At 40.5% G+C, this 27,618-nt stretch overlaps 1 protein-coding gene across 2 annotated transcripts in view; it reads right to left on the reverse strand.

Annotated features, from left to right (window-relative positions):
* Fam135b (family with sequence similarity 135 member B) overlaps window positions 1-27,618 on the reverse strand; it is a 313,120-nt gene that overhangs the window by 146,981 nt on the left and 138,521 nt on the right. For both annotated transcript variants that reach the window (XR_012446457.1, XM_020188245.2), the window contains exon 3: window positions 8,642-8,721. Coding sequence is in view for 1 of the 2 variants with exons in the window: in XM_020188245.2 (XP_020043834.2) it covers window positions 8,642-8,721 (80 nt within the window). In the remaining variant the exon portion in view is untranslated. The remainder of the gene's footprint in view (window positions 1-8,641; window positions 8,722-27,618) is intronic.

The following is a 27,618-nucleotide window of genomic DNA, read 5'->3' on the forward strand; positions in this document are numbered from 1 at the left end:
TTAACAAATATTCTGAAGAAAAATAGTAAGGAATTGCATGACAACAGGTGAAGCAAAAATCTATTTTTTAAAAAAACTGGGTAAAAATGACTCTGAAGAAGTGACAATTGAACTAATCTGAATTAATTGAAGGAACAAGAGACAAATGTGAGAAGATCCGAGCTCCAAGCAGAGGGATCCCCAAGTTCAAAAATTCTTAGCTGAGAATGAACTTAGTGTAATAAGGAAGAAGGAATACTGAATGGAAAGAGGAGGAGAGACCAGACAATATTGAGAAACACAAGACATGCTTAGGAGTTTGGATTTTGTTCCAAGATAGATGATAATGCTATTGTGAAGCGCGAGGCTGCCTCAGTTAAACTCCTAACTCCACTCTTACTAAGTGTCAGCATTTTCACCTATAAAATGAGGCTATTAATAGATAACCTCATAGACTTGTACAAAAAGAGTCAACAAAGTAGTCATATAATGAAATTTCAGTCTCTGATGGAGCTAATGTGATTTTATATTGCCTAGTGTTGCCAACTTATTTTGTGCAAGTATATTCTATGATGTTTGCATAGTGGCAGAATAATCTAATGACACATATCTCAGAACATATCCCTATCATTAAGCATTGCATAATGATATATGCAAGGGACACAGAATAGTGCCTGGGTCATTGTTAGCACTAGCTGCTGTTGTTAGTGTCATAATCCAAAGACAAGGAAGAGGAAGAAGGTGAAACAGGTAAAGGAGGAAGTGAAGAAGGTGAAGAAGATGAGAACTGGGAAGAAGAGAAGGCAGAAGAGGAGGAAGAGAATTTTTTGAGCAGGTGCCCAATTTAACTTCATTACCTGTAAAATATCAATGTGGCTTCTTTGTGAAAGTGACAGGTATTGGTTCACTCCTACCAGAGGTAGGAAACTGAAACTCAATCACCTCCAGAGAGTGGTGGAAAACCACTGCATCTGGTGGATGCGGAAGGAGCTGACTCCTCTGGCTGGATGGTTTAGACATCTGGATTTCAAAGTTTCCTTCATAATATATGCGTGTTAGATGGAAATGAGTAATATCTTCCAAAAATTACTGCCCAACCAAACTGAATGTACTATACTAAATACAAATAAGCAAAAAGTAAGATAAAACAAAACTAAACTAAACTAACGCCCTTAACTCAAGAGCATTCTGCATAAAAGTACTCAAAGATGTAGCCTCATCTCCCTCATCACCTCTCCCTGAGATATTTCTAATTAGCTAACAAGAAAAAAGACAAAAAGGTAAACACTGTTTCTGGAACTGTCTACCTACCACAGGATATAAGAAAGTACGATAGGTAAATTCTGCCAATTTTCTTGCATGAGAAACTTTAACATGAAGCCATTCTCTTTCTTTGATGGCCATCAAATGGAAAGGGGCATTTGATGGATAGACTGAAAGCCTGGTTTTGAGAAAAACTCTAGTATTACAATGGCACTCTTCAGGGAAACTCCACTCTGGTTTATAATGCGACTCCTTGTTCACATTGCTGACCCTCTGTGTGAAAATTTAGCTGTATTTGATTGCCTGAAGTAATGTATTCCTAATTTTTTATTGGGCACTCATAAATAGGACGATAAATCATAGGCATTCTATTAAAAAAAACAAGAGTGTGGTTGTTTCCTAACCTTTCAAGACATAAGTACTGTAAGTAAATGGCAACTTGCCCAGTTACTAAGCAGAGAAATTTATGGCTTGCCTACCCAGATGACTCTAGTATGCATATGCACAGGCAATTTCATTGTCTACTGCCTTGAATCACACAAGAAACCTTGCTGATGGGGGGAAGTCTCTGAGGCAGACAACAGCTGGGCATTTGGGGCTTCAGAGACCTCTGGGACCAGTGCCCAGCACACAGGAGGCCCTCAGAAACACTCGTAAGCAAAAACCCATCTTAACTAACATTTATCCCATGGAACTTTCCCTCACATTTCTCTGTATGCTCTTGTGCTTAGAATCTTGAGCCAGGATTTCTGGAGACTTCCTCTGTGGGGACATGGATAGAGCAGGGGTGCTGACTCTAAGTAAGCTCAAGTCATAGAGACCTGCTGGGGGGACTCTCCTCATTTTGCAAACTGGGGGACTTGCATTGATGACCCTGGACACTGGGAGTCAGATATAATTCATAAAAGACAGACTCAGGAAGAGCAGTCTTCCCAAGGTGGCCTTCCCTGAGCCTGGATGACCTTCCTAGGGTACCCCTCCTCCAGAGCTCCCATGGGTTATACCTCCATTGTCATTCCCTTTCCTATTCCAAATCCCAGATGTCTGAGGTCCAACAGGGCAGGTTCAGCCATCAAGCTTTGTGCCAAAAGCATCTCATACACTAACTTTCAGGAACTGGGAAGGTGGTTCCCAGATGCAATGTCCTACTGTGTACATGTGTGCTTGGGAGCCCACACATACACAGGCTTTCACTGTGTCATGCAATCTATTAAGTACTCGTGTACATCACTTTAACCAATCCTCAAAACAACTCTGTGGGATCTTTCATAACAATTATGCCCATATATACAGAGCTACGTTGAAGCATCAAGGCCATTGCACAGGGTCATGAGGAACCCAGCTGGAACCAGGTTTTGACAGCTTCCGGCTCTGCTTCCTAGCTGCTATGTCTGGAGTTTCTGGACACAGGTGGCACAACAGCAGATAGTGATGTGTGTGCAAGTGATTTATTGTGATGGTGCCTTCTATGAGATCACATGGGAAGTGGGGAACCAGGGTAGGTGAAGAAGAAGACAAGTCTGGCACATTCCAGAGGCCCCAAGCAGGATATTTCAACCTGGCCATAAGGGTACTCTGGAGCATGCATCACATCTTAGCTCTTCCTCACCTGAGACAAGAGAGCGAGGCATCAACACACCTGTTTTAATAATCGCTGGTTCGCCGGCAGGAACTGAGGATAGGAAGGGGAACAGGGAAATTCAAACTCTTAGGCAAAATCAATTCTTAGATAAAATGCTTCCTGAAGCCTGGGGATGTTCTCCCAAAGTGGAGCCCCAGCTTCTGGTGTCTGAAAACATGCTACAATAGGGTAGAAGAGGAACAGAAGGGTGAGAAGTGTATAGCAGGGAGAGACCCAGGCTGCATGTGTATAAGTTGTGTGAAGGATGCTCAGATGAGAAATCATTCATTCTGTCAGGGCAAGAGATTGCCCTTGGACAAGCTAGTCATTGAAGACCATGTATAGTCTTTCTGCCAGTCCAATGAGGCAGGTTGAGTGAAAGAGTAGGAAAGAGGCTGGGTATGATAGTACATACCTATAATCCCAGATACTCAAGGGACAGAGGTAGGGGGACTACAGTCAAAGGCCAGATGGGTAAAAGTGAGAGCTCCTACCTGAAAAACAAACTGAAACAGAAAGGGTTAAGGGTATGACTTTAGTGGAAGACTGCTTTCTTAGCAAGTGCAAGGTCGTGAGTTAATTCCCAGTACTGCCGAAAAATAAAAAGAGTGGAAAGGAAGGGAGAGCATTAAGGAAGTATAAGGACAGGGCACAGATGAATAAAAACAGGTGAGGTGACAGGAGCTGGAACAAAGCTTCCTGAAGGAGGGCTCTGAGCTCAAGCAGCATCAAGATGCAGCCTCAAGGACTAAAGAGAGAGCGACCACCTGGCTTGACCCAAGGAAGCTGGATATTGGGACAGCTGGCAGAGCAGACTCCTGTGGTGCTTAGGGGTTGAAATAGGAAAGTTCAGGCATCACTGTCTCTGAACTGCCTACTGTGATCTGGCTGGAGCTGTGGAGATGAAGAAGTGTCCTTGAAGCGCTGGCCTGTGCAGGGCATCTATGCTGTCAGTCCTGAGCCTCTAGGCTCCTCCAGCCCCAAACAGGAACCTAAAGCCTGAAGATAAGAGTGTTTACCTGCTTAGCATTCTCCATGAAAACAGCCATGTTTTATATTTATGTACACTCTAATGGACCCTGAAAAGAAATTAGATTGATTCATTTGAAGAATAAAAGTCTCTCTCCCTGCCCCCTACATGGTGAAGCTCTTAAGTGCTTCCACTTAATGGAAATGGAAATTACCTCTCAAAATATTACTAAAACTAATCATGACAATTTTTATACATTTCCACAATTTACTGTGCTATTTTTTCTCTTGCTTTGATGAGCAAACGCTAGCAGATGCCTGTTTTGTACCCTCATACAATGGACAGTACCCTCCCCTCCACCCCTATCTGCCCTCATCGACCAGCACCCCCCACAAAGGAAATGGCTCTTTTTTCTTTCTCATCTCAAGACAGGAAGAGAGGACAGAATCTATTGAATAGCACTTTTTGGTAGGAGGAAATAGCCAAGATTAAGTATACTCAACATATATTCAGTCATGGATATGCTGAGTACTTGGAACTCTGAACTCAGAAGAAAAAGCAATGCTTTGAAATAACATAATTATATATTTTTTTATATTTTGCATCTGAGTTAACCTCCTGGAATGCCTTAATTCTCACATTTCAATTAATCAACATTACTTCTGTATTGCTTGGGGCACTGTACATTTTCTAGCTTGGTAAGAGGCACATTAAAAGTTTGTCGAACCCAAATAATATTGATTTGGATCAAAATGTGATAAACTTGGCTACCAACGTAAGTTCAGTGTGCATTTTAGGAACAAATAGATGATTTGAAATAAATCATAACTATATGCACATATATTTTGTCCATAGAGATTTATATGTGTATAAATGCTACTTAAAATCAGTTTTTTATATATATATATATATATATATATATATATATATATATATGCTGACATGTCTTATGATTACTACGAAGAACAGTGTAAGTAATAGTCAATTGAGTACTTAGTACTGAGAAAACAGTGACATTTCTGAGTGACCTTATCCCACTTTAAGAAAAAGTGTGGCCCCATGTTAGTTCATTTCTGCCTCTGCTTCATATATGGGAGAGCTGTGTTGTGCTGCCAGGCCTTATTTTAACCACAATCATGGTGGCACACAGCTTGACTCTGACTTGGATGCCTAGACCCTGACTCTGGAAGGGTGCACAGAGATACAGCAACAACAGCAAAAGAATGTCTCAGTCTGAATAATTCTTTGAGTTGGCCATGCTCATACAGCACAATGCAACTCAGGGATCAGCACACCTGGTCACAGTTTTCCCAGTCATTCCTGCATCCCACTCTGCATCCTCCACCAAGATCCATTTCCCTATCTTGCCTTCAGGCTGATGTTCACAACATCCCACCTGTTCAACCTTGGTCTCCCTTCACCCTTACCGGAGGTCCCTCTGTCTCATACCAAATCTCCCCAATCACCTCTTCCATTGGCTCCATCTACAAGCTCTCCTCAAACCTTAAACACCCTTGCTCCAATCAGGTTCCAATGATATCAGCATTTCTGTTACCCCTGCCCAGATCATCCTTTCATACCTTTCTCTGTGGGGCCAGCTTCTTGTCCTTCCAGGATGAATTTAGGAACTCCTTCCTCTGCCAAGCTGCTGGCTCCTAACTTGGAAGATGAACTCGCTGCTCCATCTCAGTCTTCACATTGCCTCTCCTATATTCATCTGACCACTTCTCTGCCTCCTGAGATAACTGTGGGAAGGTAGCCTCCCCTCCTTCCTACCCCACCCTGGGTATGTCCTGGGAGAAGCACACAAAAAATGCTGTTCAATTAACAATGATTCTTTGCATTATAGAAACACTTATTCTAATCAATGGTTATTCTGAGCTTACTATGTGCCCAGCAGTTTTATACTCATTTTACTTGCTCAATTCATTAGATCCTTACTACAAATCTATAAGGTAGGTACCACTTACTATCTTCATTTTATATGAGGTACCTGCAAACAAATTGGTTAAATAACTTCTAAACTCAAGCAGCTTAGAAGTTGCGAAAGAAGTATTTGAACCCGAACAGCTTGGAGTCCATGGTTCTCACTGCTACTAAATTCTACCTCTGTATATCCAGTGAGATTTGTCTATGTCCATTTTAGAGACAAAAGGAACAAAAAGCTAAATTAAATAATCTGTTCCAAGAAGACAATTTAACTAATGAGTATGAAAGATATTAGATTTGGATTTAGTTGTTTCCTGGTTCTTTTTCAATATATCATACTTTGTTACCAAAATATTTTTATTTGCTTTCAAAAATACATGTAGGTAATAGAAAATATATTTGGATGATTGCAAATATAATTGCCAACGTCCTTCCAACACTGTGTACAGGTGGTGCTTGACAGGAAGGGGTGGGTCAGTTTCCTCTCCCCTTGAAGACAGACTGGTCTTGACCCTAGTCTTGACCAATGGGATATAGGAAAAGTGTCCTTGTCTCAGTTCCCCACCTGAATCTTCTGTATTTTCTCTCCTGATGAACCGAGCTACCATGTGAGGAGGTTGACTCCCCTACTAGACACAGAAGTTCGGCCATCCCTTACAAAGGGCAACCATCCCACCTGAGGGGTCAGACATCTGAGTGAAGATGCTCCAACCCCATTCTCAGCTAATAGCAGTGGCATGAATGATCCCAGCCAACTGGACATGTCAAAAAGAATAAACCATTGTTTTAAGCACCAAGTTCTGGAGGGCTTTGTAATGTAGCAGTACCTAACTGAAAGGAATATAATTGGAAATTTCACCTTGAAGAAGAAACCACAAATGTTATATATCTCTCACCCATGGAACAATCGTATTATAAGTTATTTCTGGCCTTTGTGTTAGCCTTCTGTCCTAAATAGTATGCTAGTACAAACCTCAAGGGCATGCCAACTTCATCACAATTATTCCTCTGTCATTCTAGACCAGAAAAGAAAATAGCTTTGCTCTAAAATTGAATTTCATTTTTATTCTGTCTCTCTACAGCACTATCTCAAATCCTTATTACCAGGTTCCTTCCTGTGTTCATGCAGCCCCTGGAAGCCCAGTAGCCTCCAGTCCTCCTGCCAGCTCCAAGAGAAGGTTTAGCAATGACAGGAATTGAGCTCATGTTGTCCAGAGTTTCAGGGGCAAGGAGGTGAAGTCCTTGTCAGCAGTCTGCAGGTGGGTCTTGTCAAGTTAAGTGGTGTCACTCTCACCTGGTTTCCAGGTCTCTTCTCTGGGTTTCTGCCTTGACCCTGAGAACACCACCCTGCCTCACATCCCTGATCCTGTGACTGACCACTCACAGATAGGACTGTTGGTCATTTACTTTGTGCCAGTTCCTATCCGGCACATTTATATTTATAATTGCCATAAAATATAATTTTTCATTTATAATTTCTAAGTCAAAACATTATGGAGGATGGACTTTTATCCCCATATTTCAGGTGAAAAAATAAAGCTCAAAGCAACCTACCTGGAGTCACCTAGCAAGTTCATGTATAGTCAGTTCCAAATTCCCTTCTCTGGGTACCATAGACCTTTTTTTAGCAGGAACTGGGAAAGAGGATGCACAGCACTGAGGGTGAGGAATGAGGGGGTCAGTGGATTCCTATATCACCTTGAATGTATACTGGTTAAGGAGACTGAATGAGCACCTTTTGTCAGTTTCTTATGCCTGATTTCTTCCTAGGAAAAAGGGTTAGAGTGGAAGAGAAGGAACATCTTGGAAATATGGTGACATGATGATTACCAGTTAACACTGATTCAGCTCAGTCAGGGGAGAAAGCAGTCAGCAGTACCTTTCTCTTGTGGATCACAGTCTTGAATTAACCTATTAATCATAAACCATTGGCCTTGCCTAATGACCTCTTGCTGGCTTGAGGAGGTGAATCCCATTCCCAACATCTACACGGTGAAGCTAAGATGACCACCTACATCTACACTCCTCGCTTATGGGTATTCAAGTGCACACAGTTTCATTCATCATATAGCATTGCCAGTTCCAAGTGAATCTTATAAAGTGTAGCTTTAACCAGAACCATTAGCTCCACTGGATTTGGTTTCTATATTCTTGGCTAGTCTTGTTTTTAAAAGTTAAATGGATTTTCTGTAGTTTTTATTTTTTAGCTCCTACCCTTCCCTCCCTCCATCCCTAAGCCTTTCTCATTCTTCATAAGACTTTTTGGTGTACGCAGTTCTCCCAAATTCACTAAGCAACCTCCTTATATTTCTACTAGGTAATCTTATACATATATTTCTGATGCAATAGGTTCTATATTTCTAACCCAACTTTATTACAGACTGCCTGCCCAGAACCCTAGACACCCAACTCAATACTTTGGCTTCCTCAAAATTGGACACTGGGATGTCCTTGGCAGTCCTCTCCCCACTCTGGGTGATGGCATTAGTATATACCACAGTGCCTCTAAAGCACCACTAATCTGCCCACTTAATCAGTCTTCTGAACCCAGTAACAGTCTTCTTCTTATTTGCAAGCTAGTTGCCATTTCCCACTCATTTCCCCCCTGACCTGACTTCAACCAACCCTTCACAGACAGTTCATTCCAGGTATCAGTCATGCCTGAGGGAGTGTTGTTTTCAGTCAGGTCTCCCTTGTAATAATGTACACACATGGCCACTTCCAATAGGGGGGTCTCCATTTCTAGATGCACTCATCCAACACTCAACAGTGATTTACTGAGCAACTCACTGTAACTTTCACTCTGCTATGCCCTGGCACAAAGTGACAAATGACAGTTTGCCACTGGGGCAAGTACCTCACTGCGTCATTCTGCTCACCTGTCTTCCCGACGATGGAAGCACTCAGTCTGTGAGGGATCCTTGACGACACCTTCAAGGTCACTCGGGTCTGGTAATACCTAAGAAAAGAGCAAAGGATAAGCAAGTGAAGATCTGACTCCTTAGTGTTGATTTCCTCTAAAAATATCTAGATTTACTCTGGAAAGCCATGGGAAACCATAGAAAATTCTAAGTAGCCAAGCACCTTCATCTTCAGCAAAGAGAAAGGCATTTTATCAGCAAAGCTGACCAGTGACGGGAAGGGGCATAGTGGAGGGCATGAGGTTGAATTTACTTGAGATCACGTGACACTGGACAAGGCTGGAAGTGATAGAGAAGAGGAATAGGTGGGTCATGTGACACAGATGCATGAAGAGAGGTGGCTTTTCTTTAGTCAGGAAAGTCCATTCTTACAGGAAAATAGGGGGCATAATGCATGGTGTGAAATTCATATAGAAACTGAGTTGCTAAGACTAGAGGTGTGGCTCAAGTGGTAGAGCAACTGCCCAGCAAGCTCAAAGTCCTAAGTTCAAATCCTACTACCACAAAAAAGTAAAGTGAGTTGCGCTCATGTTGTAACACACATACACACACACTTCTCCAAGACAAGCAGAAACTAGAATTGTCATTTCTAAGGTACTGCAAAACACATTGCCAGTGTTTTTTCTCCTTATTTTTAATCCATCACTCTCATTTCCAAGTTTCAACATTTCAGGACACTATGCAGCTTCCCATGCTCTCACTACTGTTCAGGTCCCCTCCTGCCACCAGTGAGGATGCATCTTTTGAATTTCTGTGCTTTGCAATTAATGACCTTTTTGCTCAGAAGATCTTGAGAAAATATCTGGCGTCATAATTATTCTCCCCTTCCAATGATTTCAAATCCATTGTGAAATGGAATGTGAATAAAACAAAGTGAAATAGAAGGAAATTGTACCCTGACCACATCGGCATCCATGGCTTGTTGAGCACGTAGCTGGGGCGGGGGTACTGAGTGGGGGGGGTACTGCCCCACTGAATCGACCGCACTGTGAACACTCAGGGAATGTTTCCATGGGCAGTCTCATGTGTCTCATGCCTGTTTTGGTGTGTACATCATGAGCAGAGGACACGCAGAGAAGAGAAGAGCACTGGCCCTGGCCTCAAGAATGAGTCTCCCATATAAATTTTCTGAATGTGTTTCGGTACCTGTAAAAGGAAGATTTTTTAAAAAGTACCTCCCTACCAGTCATGACTTCTGCCTCCAAAAACATGGAACACATGCTCTTGCTTATTCTTCCCAACCAAGCACAAGTAAAAATTCTAGACACTATATGTAAAATAAATAAAAGCAGACTCTTAAAGATGGAGAAGAAAGCCAGTTTAGGAGCCTCACAACACAAGGAAGTCCACAGTGGTGAGATCTCTGCCTCTTCTTTTCACACATCCTAGACTTGATAGAAAGAACCCGCCAAGGCAGAAATGCTAATGCCCACAGACAAGAAAATAAAAGCCCAATCACAAAGTCTGCTTCCTGTACTCAAAGGATCAGAAGGAGGACAGCCTGAAAACACAGAAAAAGTTTAGACAATGGCTGTCTGATCCAGCCCAGCAACACAGAAAAACAGTGGTCCCACCATCACCTACACCAGCTGAGGTCAGATGCAAAGTTCAGAGGGCACCACGGCCAGGCTGCTATGAGTACCGCCCTCCCCACAGCCTACCCAAAGTAGGTCTCCAGCAAGCAGCTAGGTTTTCCTCCATAGTGACTGCAATACACTCCACCTACCCCAGCTTATGTGGAGACCACATAGGGAGCTTGGACCCGCACTCAGCAGGAACCAGGGTGTAAACATGCCCCCACAGATGATTTTTAACAAGTGTGCAAAAAAATGATACAATGAAAGAAAGATGACCTTTCAAAAAATTTTCTTGAGTCAACTAGGCACCTATAAGCAAAAGAATAATTACAAACAAACCTCAAATTTAATGCCCCACTGTATGCGAAATCTGACTCAAAACACATCACTGACTTAAAGGGAAAAGAGAAAAACCATAATACTTTCAGAAAAAAAAGAGAAAAGCTTCTAAATATGTTCTAAATGCAGAGCTAAGCATGTTCCCAGACTGCACACCAAGAGCATGACCTACATAAGGAAATATTGACTGATTTGATTTCATTCAAATTGAACACTTTTGTTCTATGAAAATGCTCCAAGAGGACTAAACCATAAGAACTAAAAACATTTGTAAATCCCATGCAGCTAATACTCAGTACTTGTGTACTGCAAAACTGTGCACTCACCCACGTGCTAAATCCAAATGCAATGCTAGCAGTCATAGTTGTGAGCTCGGTGACACAAAGGGAATCTGAATGCAGGTCCTCAGCCACAGTCCAACAACCCTGAAAACAATCATGCTTTCTCATGTCGATTTCGTGATGACACCTATTTGCTGACAGTTCTCTGTTGTATTTTCACACTTTTTGTTGATTATTCTGCTATCTAACATACCCCCCTCCCACTCTTAGGAGTGCTGAAGTGTCACCAGTGTTCCAATGAGGATGGGGAAGGAACAGGGAAATGCACACCAAAGTACACAAACTTTCGATTGCACCAGACAAGTCTAAAGATCTAATGCACAGCAGGAAGGCTATAGTTAATAACATTGTATATTGAAAATTTGCTGAGAGTAGATTCTATGTGTGCATAAGCATAAGAAAGTGGTAACTAAGGAAGGTAATGGGTATGCTACTTTGCTAACCTGCTAGGTCAAAGTACCATGTTGTATACCTTAAATACAGGCAATAAACTCTTTAAAGTTTCTTAACCTCATTGGACAAAATACAAATTCAAACTCCAGGCTGAGATCATGGCTCAAGTGGCTGCCTAGCAAGTTCAAACCCCAGTGCCACCAAAAAAACAATTCTGCTACACCCCTATCAGAATGGATAAAAGAAAGCCAGGTGTCGTGGTACATGTGTGTAATCCAAGCACTAGGAAGGTGGAGGCAGGAAGATTGTGAGTTGAGGCCAGCCTGGGCTACATAAGGTGACCTTGTCTCAACATTCCCCCCTCCCCCAAAAAAACTGGGTAACATGAAAAATAGTGACAATAACCACTGTCAATTGTGCAGATAAACTGCAGCACTTATAGTGGTGAAAATGTAAGTTGATTCAGCTACTCTGGAACATATTTGGTAGTTTTGACTGTCATACAACCTGATTGCACTTTAGGCATTTATATTAGAAAAATGAAAACTTGTTTATTCAAAAAGTTGTACAAATGTTTATCCATAATAACACAAAACTTAAACAGATATCTTTCATTAAGTGAAGTGAATTAATAAGTGAATAGTTAAACAAACCATGGAACACCAATTGCAATAAAGAAGGAGCAAGTGGTGCATTCTACAACCTGGATGAATCTCCAGGCCATTATGTTGGGCCAAGGAAGCACATTCCAAAAGGTGGATAATTAATATGATAACCTCGAAGTGACAAAATTGTAAAAATAGAGTATCCGTAACTGGTTGCTAAGGTTGGGGAGAAGATGGGAGTGGGTGTGGCTACAACAGAGCAAAATGAAGGGTGCTGGAAATGAAGAAAATATTCTGTACCTTGACTGCCCATGTCAGAATCCTGGTAGTGATACTGAACTTAAGCTGGGTAAGACACTACCGTCAAAGAGGGTGGGTGTAGAGTTACATGGGATGTCTTGGTATTAATTCTTAAAACTGTGTGTGAATCAATAATTACTGCAAAATAAAAAAAAAATAATTGCCAAAATTAAAAAACCATTTGTTCAACAAAAATATTGTCTTAGAAATTACAAGAATCTACAGCAGCTAGAGGAAATTCAAATACTTACAAGGGGCAAGCAATTAATACAAGTACAATTTTAAGAAAACCCTGGGTTCCACTTAATTTACCTTTTCTTTTTCTACTTTTGATAGAAATATGGGCACAGAAATATTATACTATTTCTCTATATAATTGTCTACTCCCGTTGAAACTTAATCTTTACTGTGAACTATTAAGAGGCAAGGCTAGTGGAAATATTTAAGAGGTGATAGATAAGGACATGACAACTCTGTCCTCATGAGTAGATTAATCCATCATGGATTAATGGGTTGGTTATCTTGAGAGTGGCTCTGTTATTGAAGTTGATTTGGCTCTGCCTCTTTTATGTATCTCTCACCATGCATACCCTGCATCAGCAAGAAAATCCTCACCAGATATGGGCTCTTAACATTGAGCTTCCCAGCCTCCAAAACTGTATAAATTTCCCAGCCTTTAGTATTGTGTTATATCAATGGAATACGGACCAAGACAATTGCCATTAGGTACTCATAGTGCTGGCAGAGTATCAACGTCCAACATCCAGAGAGGGTGACTGGGTGGAAGGCACCTGACTCCATCACCATGGGAGCAGCTATTTCCACCATTTAGAAACAGTGGCCATGCTTTGCTAGATCTTTCCATTTTCAGATAAAGACAAAATTTGATTTTTTAAATAAAACTTCTTTAAAATGTTAAATATTTATTTCTTAAATCAATGACAACAGCAGCAGCAACAATAGCAAAAACAAGTAGTAACAGCAACCATGGTCACATTAGCAATGAAACACTGTGTCAACAAGGGAAAGCACAGCTGCAGGCCCAGTCCCAGTGGGCCATTAATCTGAAAATTCTTATTGACACAAACATAGGATGTTACTTTTACCTATGTATTTCAGTAATTCCATCACTAAGAGAACTGGTATAAATCCTATCAACGCCGCTGTCAGTTTTCATATTCTAACGGCAACTTCTCCAAACACACGACAGGTCAATCATTACTGGGAGCTATGCATCACTTTCCTTTCACACTGTGCTTGATGCTGGGACACCTATGTTCAAGATTTATTAAGCATCTCTATGCCAGCACCAGCACCAGGAACTTGTGCGTATGCAATCTTGTTTGATCTTCCATAAATCGTCTGTGAAAAATAGCACCATCTTAAGTGTTAACCATGGAAGAAATTGAGCCATTGGATTTATCTAACCCCTTGTCAAAGCCATAGACTAGGGAAATGGAAAACAGCACGCTAATTTCAGAGATAAATGTATGCTTTTATTTTTCTTTTATACTTCATGGGAGTCACATTTTGTTGTATAAATTAGACCCTATTTATAATGGACACCAAAAAACCTGTCCAAATTGTTTCTTTAAAGTACTTGATCCTACTGAATCTCACTTCAAAGAATCATCGGTAACCTTAAACCTCATATGCTCTGTAGGCATATGTTGAAAGAAGTAATTTGCAATTAAGCTGGCACATTTGGCTCTATCCTGATTAAATAGAATGTTTAAACTACCTTGGTAATTCTCCTTTGTTTCATTGAAGATTCTACCAGTTCATAAATCCATATATCACACATTCATATATAACATGGATAAGCTGATCTTGGCAGGATTATTTGATGCACTTATCAGGATTTCTACATTAAATGTGAGAAAATTTAATATTTAGAGATAGAGATTTGTTCAAGTTAACATGGTAAGTTATGTAGGCAAATCTCCAAGCTATATGGACATCCTTCAATCACCTTGAAACCACTTCTTTCTAGCCAGGACCATTAAAAAAAGATACTGTGAAGGAATATTAGCAAGTGGTAAAAGAAGATAGCACAATGATTTCCACTCGCATGAAGCGAAGAGCTAAAACCAGGAGGAAGAAAACTCAGATAATGCTGATGCGTTTGAGCAATCTAAACTGGCATAGGACTCCTTTTTGGAAATATGATACAAATAGTTATCCTTTATTAAATTCTGTCTGTAAGAGTGACAATAAACTACCTTTCCATAATGGTAGGTGTAATAATAACCCCTCCCCTGACCAGACATCTAAGCCCTAATCTTCAGAAACTATGAATGTTAGGCAAGAAAGAATTAAGGTTGCAGATGGAAGTAAGGGTGCTGACCATATGGTTTTGGAATCTGGGAATTATTCTGGATTATCAGGATATACCCAGTATAATCACAAGTGTTCTTAAAAGTGAAAGGAAGCAAAAGAAAGTAACAGTGCTGCAATGTGAGAAAGAATCCGCCAGGCATTGCTGGCTTTGAAGCTAGAAGAGCCAACAGCCGAGGAATGTGATAGTATCTAGAGGCTGGAAAGACTAGGAAACAGATTTCCCCTATAGCCTCCACCAAGACGTTCATGTAGCCCTGCTTGTATCCTGATCTTAGCTCATTAGGACACATTTCAGCTTTCCAGACTCCATAATTCCAAGATAGGAAATCTGTATCATTTAAGCTACAAAGGTTGTAGAAATCTATTACTGCAGTAATAGAATATGTAGGCCTTCAAAATCCCTCCACATGACAAGAATAACAGGAATATGAGCTAACAATATATAAGCCATGACTCAGTGAGGTCTGCCCAGAGGCACATAGATGTTTTCTGCAGTTTGGATCTTAATGTCCCTCAAAGGCATGAGCCTGTGGGCACTGGTAGAAACTTCAGGAGGTGGGATGTAATGAGAGCAGGCAGGCCCTTGAAGGGAATGTTGGGACTCGAGTACCCTCCTCTCTCTCTTTGCTTCCCAGCCACCATGAGGTAAACAGAACTCCTCTCTCACACATGCCTGCCATGAAATACTGTGCTACCATGGCCAACTGCCCATGGACTGAAACCCTTGAAATCAGGGGGCCAAAATAAATCATTCCTCTTTATAGGATGATTTATCTCAAGTACTTGTCACAGCAATGGAAAGCTGACTACCATATTCATTAAAGGAAATTTTAGGGATTAAATGCTCGGATACTTGACTAAAGCCAAGTTTGCTTTAGGGAAAATAGTCAGAGGCTTTAAACTTTATAACCTTATCTCACTTTTCTCATCAGGGCTGAATGAAGTTGATGGGCTTCATAGACATACAGGAAATAAAGTGATGGAACCTCTTGCAATTGCTTTAAGTGGGGTAGGGACGGGGTAGGTGGGAGATCCTGGGGGCCATCTAACCGATGTGCAATGTAAGGATTTCGGAATTGTCACAACGAAATGAATATATGCTAATAAATGGGAAAAATTAAGCCACAGGGATATATAATTCATTGCCAATCTTTGTAAGTGGCTCAGAGTCCATACCCAATTTTCACAAAAATAACAAAACTGGAAGTGATAGTTTATGATAGGAATGCAGAGATCTATGATGTTTTGTCATAATTACTTTCATTTCCGTATATAATGAAACAATGACTCTGACTCAGGGACATTTGACATGACCTGAAATATAAATCACTGTTATGAAAAGGTCAAAAATCAATAATCTGGAGTTGGAACTCCTATGTCCCAAAGCCAAGTAAGCAAGATTACGCTAGTAACTTTTACTCAAATCCCCTCCTTCCTCCTGGGTAAGGAAACTCATACCCGTACACGACATCCAGAGTCACTGTGAGGCATGACCAGGACAATTCATATAAAATACGTGCAGTGTATGATCAGTAAAGATACACATATATCGGTAAAGATACACAATTGTCATTACTTTTACTTAAGACGTGTGAAAGAGATAATCTCTCATATGTGTGATCTCAGTCTCACAGATGGGATGAAGCTGAAGGTGAGACTGGTGTTCTCCGAGTGGGTAAGGCCCAGGGATGCTCATGGTGCCTGGAATTGATCATACAAAATGCTAGATTCATGACTTAAATATTCTGCTATGACTCAGCTTTACCCACAGGCTGGGAAAGGATGATATTTTTTTGAGTCTTGAGGTAATACATAATCATAGTTAATAGTATAAATTCCAAATCTTATCCTGCCACTGTCTGTGTGACCTTGAGCACATCATTTAATGTCCTGTTTAATTTCCTCATATATAAAAAGGGAATAGGAATGTACCTCATAGGCTGTTACAAAGATTAAATGATTAAAATATGACAAGTGCTTATTGTGTCTGACAAATATTAAGTCTAAATGAGTGGGTTTTATAACAATGATAATACAAACAAGGGAGATGCCTTCATGAAGGTGCCTTAGGCACATGGCCGTCCTCTTGTTCCATGATAATGGAATTGCTCCCCTCTTTTTCTGTCTGTTCACCTAAAAGGCAAGGTCCCTGTGAACAGGTAAAGTGTCTTTGCTGGTGCCTCAGGGATGATAAAAGAGCTGAGCATATTGTGTCAGCACAGGTCACTAGAAAGCCTGATTACGACTATTTCACAACTGGATCTGGTCTACATAAGCCCCAGGTAGAAACTGTAAATAATTTTAGAGTCTGACATACATAGATTAAAATTCCCAAGGATGTCCAATTTACAGAAACCAACGTTCCTTACATTTAAAGTAAACATTAAAGTGTGAAGCTTATTTTTAAAGAGCAAGGACACATTGCACCTGGCAAGGATTCTGTGAATGGTAGCCACTAACATAAGTCCTATACAGCATGTTTACATTTGTATAACTTTCTTTATTTGACACTCATTCTGGCTCCAATGTATCTCATATTCCTTAAGAGCATATGGCAAGTTGGTAGAGGACTCAAGACTTGAGTTAATTTTCCTCTGCTTGGAGAAGGAGACTCTCTTCTGTGCCATTGTTATTCCCCAAAAGACTGAATCTCTAACAGTCAAAGCTTCCTCCAGATTATTTGGCAGGGAAGGGTTTCTCAAGTGGGCTCTGAAGAGTTTGTGTTAAACCCTAATGGATTGGTGGTCCTTTCCTTGGCTGGACCCTAACAACAAAACACTGGCCTGATCCATAATAATGCAGTCAGCAGCTTCCCTTCCTTAAAAAAATGTAATTGGTTGCCAATGTCTAAAGATCGTCACCTATAGGGAAACTGTATGAGATTTTCTAAGTAACTGAAATAATTTCTCTAATGGCTAGGCATGACAAACATAAACTATCCTATCTTCACCCATGTCAACAATTACTCTTTGCTTACATCTTGGCTAACGAGCCTCCACTTTGTCCCTCCATTTTCCCAGCAGGAACTTGGTCCTGTCTGGAATCCCAGCTTCACATAGCTGGCTATGAACTGACCATGGAGGATGAGCCCTAACAGGGAAGTTCTGCCAATTAGAGAGGACTTAGCATTCCAAAACTCGGGGGTATCAGGATGGATGAGTGGTCTAAAGTGCCAGATTCAAGCTTTCAGGTCCTTAAACTCAGAGGAAAATATACCCAGGAAATGATATATAATTTTACTCTTAAGAATGTGTTCGTCTGTTCTAATAGTATCCATCCACCACTGCAAGCTACAAACTATTCTGTTGAAATTTATTGCCCCCAATAGGAAAGACTGAGGTTTTTAAGGTCTACTCTAGTTTTTCAAAAGTTATCTAGATTCTTCAGTATGGCCAAATCATAGTCATTATAGTCATTATTCAGATTATACTGACATTTTCTGTGATGATCTTCCTCAATCTTTGACCCCCCATCTCTTTGTTGATCTGGAAGTTTCTGTGTGGCTTATGCTGTGTATCAACTGGTCAATACCCAACATGTCCCTCCTTTACAAAGCAAAAACAGCTTACACAGGTAAAGTAATATGCATACTTAAAAATACTCACCCTTCCTGACTCCCTTCCAACTAGCGAAAATCATACAATCCCTTCCAGGGTAATGAGATAAAGGCACACATTGCCAGATAGTAAAACCTATCTTATGACTCTGGGACTCTTTGTCTCTTTTATGAGTTTGTCTTCTGGCTTGACATGGGGGAATGTAATAGTGGATATTAAAACAGCCATCTTTCAGCCATCAGCATGAAAGCTAAAGAGGGTAGGACAGCAAGGTAGATGAAGGTCTAAGATCTTGGTCTCCTCAGTAACAAGTCTGTGCCATCTACTTCAGGACTTATTGTGGCATCTTGTGATATTTAAGCTGGAATCAGTTTTGTGTCTGCTTATTTGAGGCCAAACATAACCCTTACTGATGGAATTTGGTTCCAAGATCCTCCTAGGCCATACTGTGTGCAGGCAAATATAAATATCAGGTAGTGGTGGCATAGGCAGACTAACTTCTCTTACTTCTTTTATTTGGGGGGTAATTAGGATTTGAACTCAGGATGGACCTCACACTTGCTAGACAGGTGCTCTACTACTTGAGCCACTCCACCAGCCCTTTTTTTAGTGTGTTGAATATTTTCGAGATCGGGTCTCATGAACTATTTGCCTGGGCTGCCTTCAAACTGATCCTCCTGATCTGTGCCTCCTATGTAACTAGGATTATAGATGTGGGCCATTGGTGCCAGGTCCCTTACTTCCTCTTTATATTTTTTATTTTTTAATTCTTTATATTATTTTATTTTTTAAATTACTGCTGTACTGGGGGTACATGGTTATATTTATAAAAGTCTTACAATATATCACAGTTGAATTCACCCCCCTCCATCATTCTCCTTTCTTAATGGAAGGGAGAAACTTAGTTTTTACTTGCATAGAGAACACAAAAAGCTAAGAATTCACTTGGACTTTTGCATAGAAATAAAGCAGATATTTTCACAGGCACAGCATAGTTTAAGGTTACTTGTAGCAGAAAAAGGTTTTCTTTAGGTGGCTAAACCGAACTCATTGGCATTTTCCAACACAGTTTGGGGCCAAAGCCCCAGGTGATAACAAAATACTTCTTGTTCAACACTATGTGCATATTTCTTGTGTTAAAAACTTGAGAGAAAAACATGGTCATGCAGAAATTGCAAATCCCTGAGTTCCAGTCAACTACAAATTAGTTGCACTCTCTGCCATTATTGCAGTCTTTCGTGCCTGGAACTATTTGGCTTTCATACTAATAGAAATAAAATTTAATTTTCACAAAACCCTATGAATTATGCGTTACCATTCCCATTAATAGATAAAGAAACAGGAATTTTTGTCTAATTCTTAGGTCACATAGCTCCTAAATCAAGTAGCAATTCTTGTTCTAGGACTTACAATTTACCTTCAGTTCCTTTCAGGAAAGTGACCATTCCCGGCCATGATTTTCAGAGAATATTAAATCTAAATAAACATCCTTCTTCATGCTGTTTTAGAATGTTACCTAATGTTTTGCACAGATTTCCACAGATTCTCAAATCTGTGGAAAATCACAATGGAAATAGTAATCAACAATCATCACTTCGATACCTAATGCTATGTTCCAAGCACAACACCAAACCTATCCACGGGTCATCTGATCTAATCACTGAAGTCTCCGCATGTTGTAGAAAGTATTATGTGCATTTTTAAATGAGATAAGATTAATAAACCATTTTCCAACCATTTTCTACAAGTTCTGCAACTTGTAGATTTCAGAGCTGAGACTGAAACCCAAGAAATCTGACTTTCAAGTGTCTGCTCTTAACCACTATACGATGCAGTCTATTGTGTCCAGAAGGACAAATAAATGAAATGCCTTGGTTTTATCTACAAGGATACTGAAATAATTAAGACGTTCATCCAAAGTGACACAGCTGATTAGTGAGAAGTCTGGGAGAGAAACCCAGTTTTTCACGTGTTTATGTGTTTTCTGTGACATTGGACCAACTCTAGAACTTTTGCCTGATTTGTAAAAGTGATGTTATTTTTCTCTAGTCATCACAGTGAGTCTTTACTTCTCGTTGGTTTACTGTGATGACAGCTACCTTCCCATTCTCTCCTCCAATCTCTATTACTTACTGATTTGAGAAATATTGATAGTAGGCATGATATTCTCCTAGAATCACCCTTGCTTAAAAACCCAGGGAATTCTGCATCTCGCCATGAAGTAGAAGAAACAGAAGCGATCATTACCTCCTATCACTTTAAACAACTGAAGAAACAACTGGACAAATACGTTAAACAAGGGACTTTAATGTAAGAGCCAGTAGGAAGAGCAGGACTGCCATCCCTTGGAGGTAAGAAACAAATGAAGTGAGGCCTGCTATTGCCCCAGTGCACTTACTAAAGAGTATCTGGAAGCATGACGGGGGGAGGAGATCATGTAGGATGAAATGACTTCAGGAGTTGAGGAAACAGTTTTTGAGTTCAAAGAGGCAATAGTGGTTTGAATCTGTATATCAGTTTACCAGAGAAAAAGAACGGAGAGGGAGGGAGAGCCTCTTGAATATCTAAAGGATTCTCTGGACTATGTGGCTGAGTTCCAATATCTACATTTGCATAAGGAAACAACTCAAAACTGAGACACTGAAGGGGTGGGGGGAGAGGACAGAAAGGAATAGGTTAAACATAAAGGATAGAAAACCCCTCATGCAATCCTCAGTCTATTTTCCATAAAGCACAAATTTATCATTCAAAGCCTGTAGCACGGGCCATATCTAAATGTAGAGGTCAACCTTTATTGGTCTCCATCAGTAAAAAATATTGTATCCAAACTAGAAATTTGCTTTGTTCCTTGACTTTCTTATCTTGTTTTACCCTCAAAGCCTTTCCATTGACATACCCCTCTCTCCCACACCACATGCTACAACTGTTGTTAATATTAGCATCATAATTTGTATTGATCCTTACTATGTGCTAATTTGATTCCCTATGAATTGCAAGTACCAACTTATTTAATGATTGCAATTACTCTTTGAGATAGCTACTACAGTTACATCATTTTATATGTTAGGAAATTGAGTCATAATAGTAGATAGGTAACTTGTACAGAATAGTGTTAGAGTCAGGATTCAAATAGACAGTCCTGACATCAAAGAAAGTATTCTTGTTTACTTCTTAATGTTGAATATCACATCTCTGCTTAGGGCTGGAGATGTCCTTAAATATCATTAATCTCCTTAGATTAAAAAAAATCTGAGAAAATGTAAATCACATGGCCAACATCACAGCTAGCAATGGGGAATACAAATTGTGTCAATTAATAAACATTTGTGCAGTTAAATTGTTTTTAAATCAAATGTCTACAGAAGACCATTAACTCAGTTATTGCACTTTTTAAGTGGCTTTCCCCTCACCAGGCGGTGGTGCATTGATTGTGTGAAACTTCACGATCTTTGACTTTAGTGATATGTTGAAATTGACCCTGGTGGGAAGATTCACAGCACGGAGCCTGCCACACATGAATCTCTTTACTTTTAACAGCCAGTTTTAAACATTTATCAGAACACCACTGCTCCCCTGCTCTCCATCACCACCACCACTCCATCTTTTCAACCAAAGGAAATCCAAAACACAAACAGAGTAAATAAATGGGCAATCTTGAACAATTCTAAGAAAATTACAGTTGAGCCTTCAGGAAAAGCATTATATTGCTCAGAGGAACCTTAGTGAATAAACAGATATGAATTAGGTTCCTGGGATAATTTTCCTACAAGCTGAAGTAAAGAATGACCATCAAGAAATGTGGGCCTCTTCTATACAGACGTGGAAGTCTAAACAAAATGACTGTCACTTCCCCTTTGCCTCTCTTTCCCATGCATCTTAAATCAAAACAAACAAACAATAAAATAACAGCAATGATGTTTTTTTTTCTGGCAACTCAACACTAAAACTCTACGATCTTCAGGTTTTTCATTTGCAAATAGGGATATCAGTTAGGTATTGGAATTGCTGTAGAAATGAAAATGAATGTAAAGGAAAAAGCTTTCGGTAAATGGGGGGTATTATTATTATTATTGCTGTTTTTATCCTTACATATCAGCCAGTATGTTCAGAAACAAATCTCTGTATTCATAAAAGAGGTCCCTTAAGGAACGCAGAGCAGCAACACAGTTAGCTTAGCTAGAGTTACTATACATAAAAAATATGAGATTGCCAAGCTGCTGGAAAACAGAGACATGCCTCCCCAACCCTCATCTCACTCTGCTGTTCTTACTCCCAGGGGCTCCAGGACCTGTTGTTCCCACCTGATGAGTTAGCTCAGATGGGGTTTCTAATTTGCATGAGTGGTTGGGGTCAGGGTCAATGTTGCTCAGAAAGTGGCTAGTGTCATTCTCTGTGTCACCCAGGGAAGCACCATTTGCAAGTAAAAGGAGAGCTACACTGCTCCAAGATACCGGCACATGGTGTGTGCTCCAAAATCACCAGCTCTCTTCCCTTCAGACTGAGGCAGCATTTGTTTGTGATGCTTGATTAAATGAGCTGGGGTGAAAACAGGCCTTCAGGCAACGTGCACAGCTTGACCTGACACGGGTAATTTAAAACCTCAGACCAGAAAATCTGCCATGCAGTCTCACACCGTGACAGGGATCTCTGAAGAGTGGATTGTTCTAATTGGCAAGACCAGAACCCACAAACAGTTGCAAGGGGTCAGAGTTTGTAGGAAGGGTTGGGAAAAAAACACAACTCACATGTCTTTTATGTAAGGGACCCAAAAGGATGAAATGAAAGCACAGGATGAAACCCAGCACTTTGACTTTGACCTCAGATAGACCCTGTGTTAAATGCTGCATTTGTCACTTGAAGATGGTGCATGACCTTGAGCAATTCATTTTGCCTCTCTGAGCATTGATTTTTCTCACCACAATAATCAGTTGTTGTAAGGAACAGATGTAATGATACACATACAACACCTGGTACTGTACATGAGAAACTACTGTAAGCACCAATATCTCTTAAAACTATAATTATAAATATGATATATTCATATGTTGTTTGTGGGAAGTACACACAGAAAAGGGTAAGATCGTTAAAGATCTGCACTATCTTTGCTAGTTTTGAGGGCTGCTGATCTTGTTCCATCATCCAATCCGTTCTACAAATATATTTGGACTTGACTTAATTCTAATATATATACATACTGATATTAAGTAATAACAAAAGTCCTTCTACTAGTAGAGGGCTCAGTTATCTTATTGTTGCTTTTAGATATTTCATAAACATCAACAGAACAACCACAAGATCAGAGTAAGAATAGTGGAAGACACCAATTCTTACAAGTCAACCTGTATTTACATGTTTCACATGCACAGTCAGATTCTATCTAGACAATATTTATAAAAGTGGTTATTAGCTTCTCCAGGATTTCCACATCAAACATGAAGTTTAAAACAAAAAGTACCTTGCCCAGAGTCCTATATCTTATAAGAAGAACTAGGATGCAAGTTCATGGCTATAAGACTTCAAAGATATAAAAATATCCTTAAAGACACCTAAAAAATTAGCTAGCATTTGTTGCCCTTAACACAGAGAAACTAAAGCAGATACCTTAAAAACAACTGAGGCCAATAGGAAAAGGGGAGCAGGTACTAGAGAAAAGGTGAGATCAAAAAGAATTAACCTAGAAGGTAACACCCACGCACAGGAAATCAATGTGAGTCAATGCCCTGTATAGCTATCCTTATCTCAACCAGCAAAAACCCTTGTTCCTTCCTATTATTGCTTATACTCTCTCTTCAACAAAATTAGAAATAAGGGCAAAATAGTTTCTGCTGGGTATTGAGGGGGTGGGGGGAGAGGGAGGGGGCAGAGTGGGTGGTAAGGGAGGGGGTGGGGGCAGGAGAGAGAAATGACCTAAGCCTTGTATGCACATATGAATAATAAAACAATAAAAAAAAAGAAATAGTAAGTGAATTCACAGAGAGAAGTAAGGGGGAAAGCCCTGAATGCTCCAGAGAAGGATGCAGAGACCGCGCTTAATAAAGCTAAGCTGAACTGAACACAAAAATGCAGGCTTAAATTGGGGTATGCCCCTCACCTGGATGGTTCTCTCTCTCTCTTTTTCTCTATCACACACACACACACACACACACACACACACACACACACACATACACATTCCCCATTCCTGACTGTCAAACCCAGGCGCCTGCTCTCAGTTTTGCTGCCAGACACTAGCTGCTCACTTAGCATTACCAGTTGCCTCTCCTTGTGTTTCTCTCTTAACTTGCAATCATGGCATTACAATTTCAAAGTCCTTGCTGGTGGTTCAGTGGCTCAGAGCAATGTCACGCTCTGGAAGATGGAAACCCACCCTTCCCTGAGTGCTCCCTGTCCTAGAGTTCTGGGGACAGCAGATGCCAAGTGCTCTGGGAGAATAACCTGCAACACAGGAAGCCTTTGAGAATACTTTCCACTTGTATCAAATTGGTTATCATTCTTGCTTTAAGGCACTGCTTTTCCAAACAAAAACAGCACAGCCAGGAGCCACCAAGCACTGCCATGTGGCATTATTCATGCCAGAAGGACACCTCATCTGTAGGCTCTAAAAACCTCTTGGTATGGATGCCATTGTCTCTTCAATGAAGGAAACAGGCAGGTAGAGATTAAGTGATGATCACGCCAGCAGGGCCCAGAGGGGCTGCTCCACCCCATGCTCATCCTTCTCTCCCCACAATTCCTGAAAATGACTTGTATTTGGGGATCTTCTGAGTTTCAGATATTCACCCATCTCCAGAGGAAGCTGCTGGCCTCTCTTTCACCAACCTGCCATTCCCATCTGTGTGTATGCTACATATAGGCAATAGGAAATTCTTGTTTATTTAACAGAGTCCCCAAAACATGGAGTGCTGAGGAATGAATGACTTCAATCATAAATTCATTATTTCAAAAAATATTCTGTCATGCATTTTTTCAACTGATTTTTAATCAATAATGTGTGAGTCCCAAGTTTACAGTCTTCAATATGTAAAAGAATGTCTCTCCTAGCTTTAGGATGGTAGAAAAGATTTTATTTCTTTTTAAAAGTAAGCATAAGGTAGGCATTATCCCATATTATACATGAGAGGTTGATTAACTTCTTCAAGGTCACACAGTAAAGAGACATTGGAGCTGGGTCTTCAAACCAAGATATGCTAGATCTCTGGAGTCTGGTAACCTTACACTACAAAATGGTCTTCCAAAGATAAGCATGCACAGTCAACCCTTAACAACTTCACATGAATTAGTGGAGACTTGAAATCTCCTGAGGCCTGGAGTAGTTCCAAGGCCCTGGGTTCTGTCTTTGATTTGGTTTTTTTTTTTTTTTTTCTATTCCACTCCTTTTACAGCAGGCAAATTGAAGTTGGGGTAAAAGAAATATAACAGAGTGTGGGAAAGGATCCTGTGAGAACTCTTAACAGGGTACCCACATATGGAGACATCCATGTATTATGTGATGGGCTGTTCTCAGATATAGGAAAGTCCCCCTGTGATGTGGTCAGAGGGTCCCAGAATTATCTCCACCAACATCCGTGTAACTGGGTCAAGTCAGTCAATGTCTCCAGACTTTTTTGAATAGAGCTTTAAAATGAGAAGATTGATCCATGTAAGTGCTGAAACCCAGCACCAAAGTCCTATTCCAAGGTACATAAGCAATGCTATGGTCAAGGCTGTGATTTCCAAATGAAGTTGCACGTTTCAAAATCAGTTCTTGGAACAAAGAGAACCTTCTCAGAACCCCCCAACACCTGTCCCAAGGAAACAACCATGGACCTCATTTGCTTGACATGGAAGATCAGCCTTTTTTAAGGGCCTCTCTTCCTCTCTTAGGACAATCTTACTCCTACTTTCTGGGTGTCCCTGGTTCTGTCCCTGGTGTACAGTGTTGCTGTTTTGCAAATTCATCCTTTTCTTCCACACTTCCACACCCTTGCATCTGCTGTCCCCTTAAAGGCTCCTTCTGTGACCTCCTGGGAAGATTCCCTGACTTCAGACAGTTTGAGGACTGACTTGCCTCCATTGTCTAAGTGTCCACTATGCATTAATGACACCGACTCACTATCGCTTTCCACACAGCCTTTCCCAAGCATGTTGAGGGTAAAAACAATATTGAACTCCTTCCTGTTTCTGTCCTAAATCCCAGCACAAGGTCTAGCACCAAAAACTCCTTGAGGCTTTAATTAGAAAGGATTAATAATATATTAGAATTAATAACTGCATAATCAGGTATCCTGAGCAAGACTGTGAGCTTCTTGCTAGAATAACCTGTGCCTCATTGATTTCCACAGACTGCTCCATCCTACTTGTTGCAGAATGAGTGGATGACTCAGTCCTGAGCCCATTCTAGTGGCCAGAATCAACTGCTGACCTCCATATCTCTCTTACTAACCCACCATAGCAGGATTAGTCTAGAATCCTTGCTCAGGCAGTACTAAGGGGCAATAGGTCTCCTTATCTCACATCCATTCCTTCAATGACTAGTAAACCATTAGAAACAAAACAGGGTTCAATGTTTGCAATAGGCGCTAATTATTTCTTAAATGTTCACATAAGTGCATAGAAGTTCTATTCATGCAGAAGACAAATAAATTTTCCTAAAGTTTGGTAATGCTTTTGAAGGATATGAGTTTTACCATTTTTTTGTGTAAATAAATATGCATTTTTGTTCAACAGGATAAATGTCTGAAATGTACTAGAGAACTCAGGACACCCTGTACTTAGCACGAGACATAACAGTGTGGGATTGTGAAAAAGGAATCTGGTCCTGGGGATAAGAAGCCCAGCTCTACTTCTTTTTAGAGGTGTCCCTAATCTTCTGGATCCTAGTGTCATAGTCCACAAACAAGATCTCTTGATGTGATGAAGCAAGGACCCTGGGCCCTTGTCATCTGCCAGTGAGTCAAGTGTCCATCCTTGCTGGTCAGTGCAATTCATGTGAAGATTGAAGAAAGGAGATTACATCAGCACGCACAACATGGTGACTTCAGTGGCTTAGCACAGTGGGAAGACTCTTCAAGACAGAGGACTTACAGGGTTTTCTACAGAGGTGAGGGAAGAAGAAGCTGTACTTAGTTCTTAAAACACTTCCTGGTGGCTCATGCTTTATAATCCTAGCTACTCAGGAGGTGGAGTCTAAGAGGATCATGGTTCAAGGCTAAATGGAGCAAAAAGTTAGTGAGGCCCCAGTTTAACCAATACTGTGTGCACTGGCATGCACTTGTTATCCCAGCTACACCAGAGGTGCAAATATGAGGATCATAGTCTAGGCCAGTTCAGGCAAAAATGGGCCTATTCAAAAAGTAACTAAGCCAGGTGCAGGTAGCTTGCCTTAATCCTAGCTACTTGGGAGGGTGAGATTAGGAGGATCACAGTTTGAGGCCAGCCCCGGCAAATAGTTTTCAGGACCCTATTTCCAAAATAACAAAATGAGCAAAATGGACTGGAGGTATG

Source organism: Castor canadensis, chromosome 3, assembly GCF_047511655.1.
Source record: "Castor canadensis chromosome 3, mCasCan1.hap1v2, whole genome shotgun sequence".
Classification (NCBI taxonomy): Eukaryota; Metazoa; Chordata; class Mammalia; order Rodentia; family Castoridae; genus Castor; species Castor canadensis.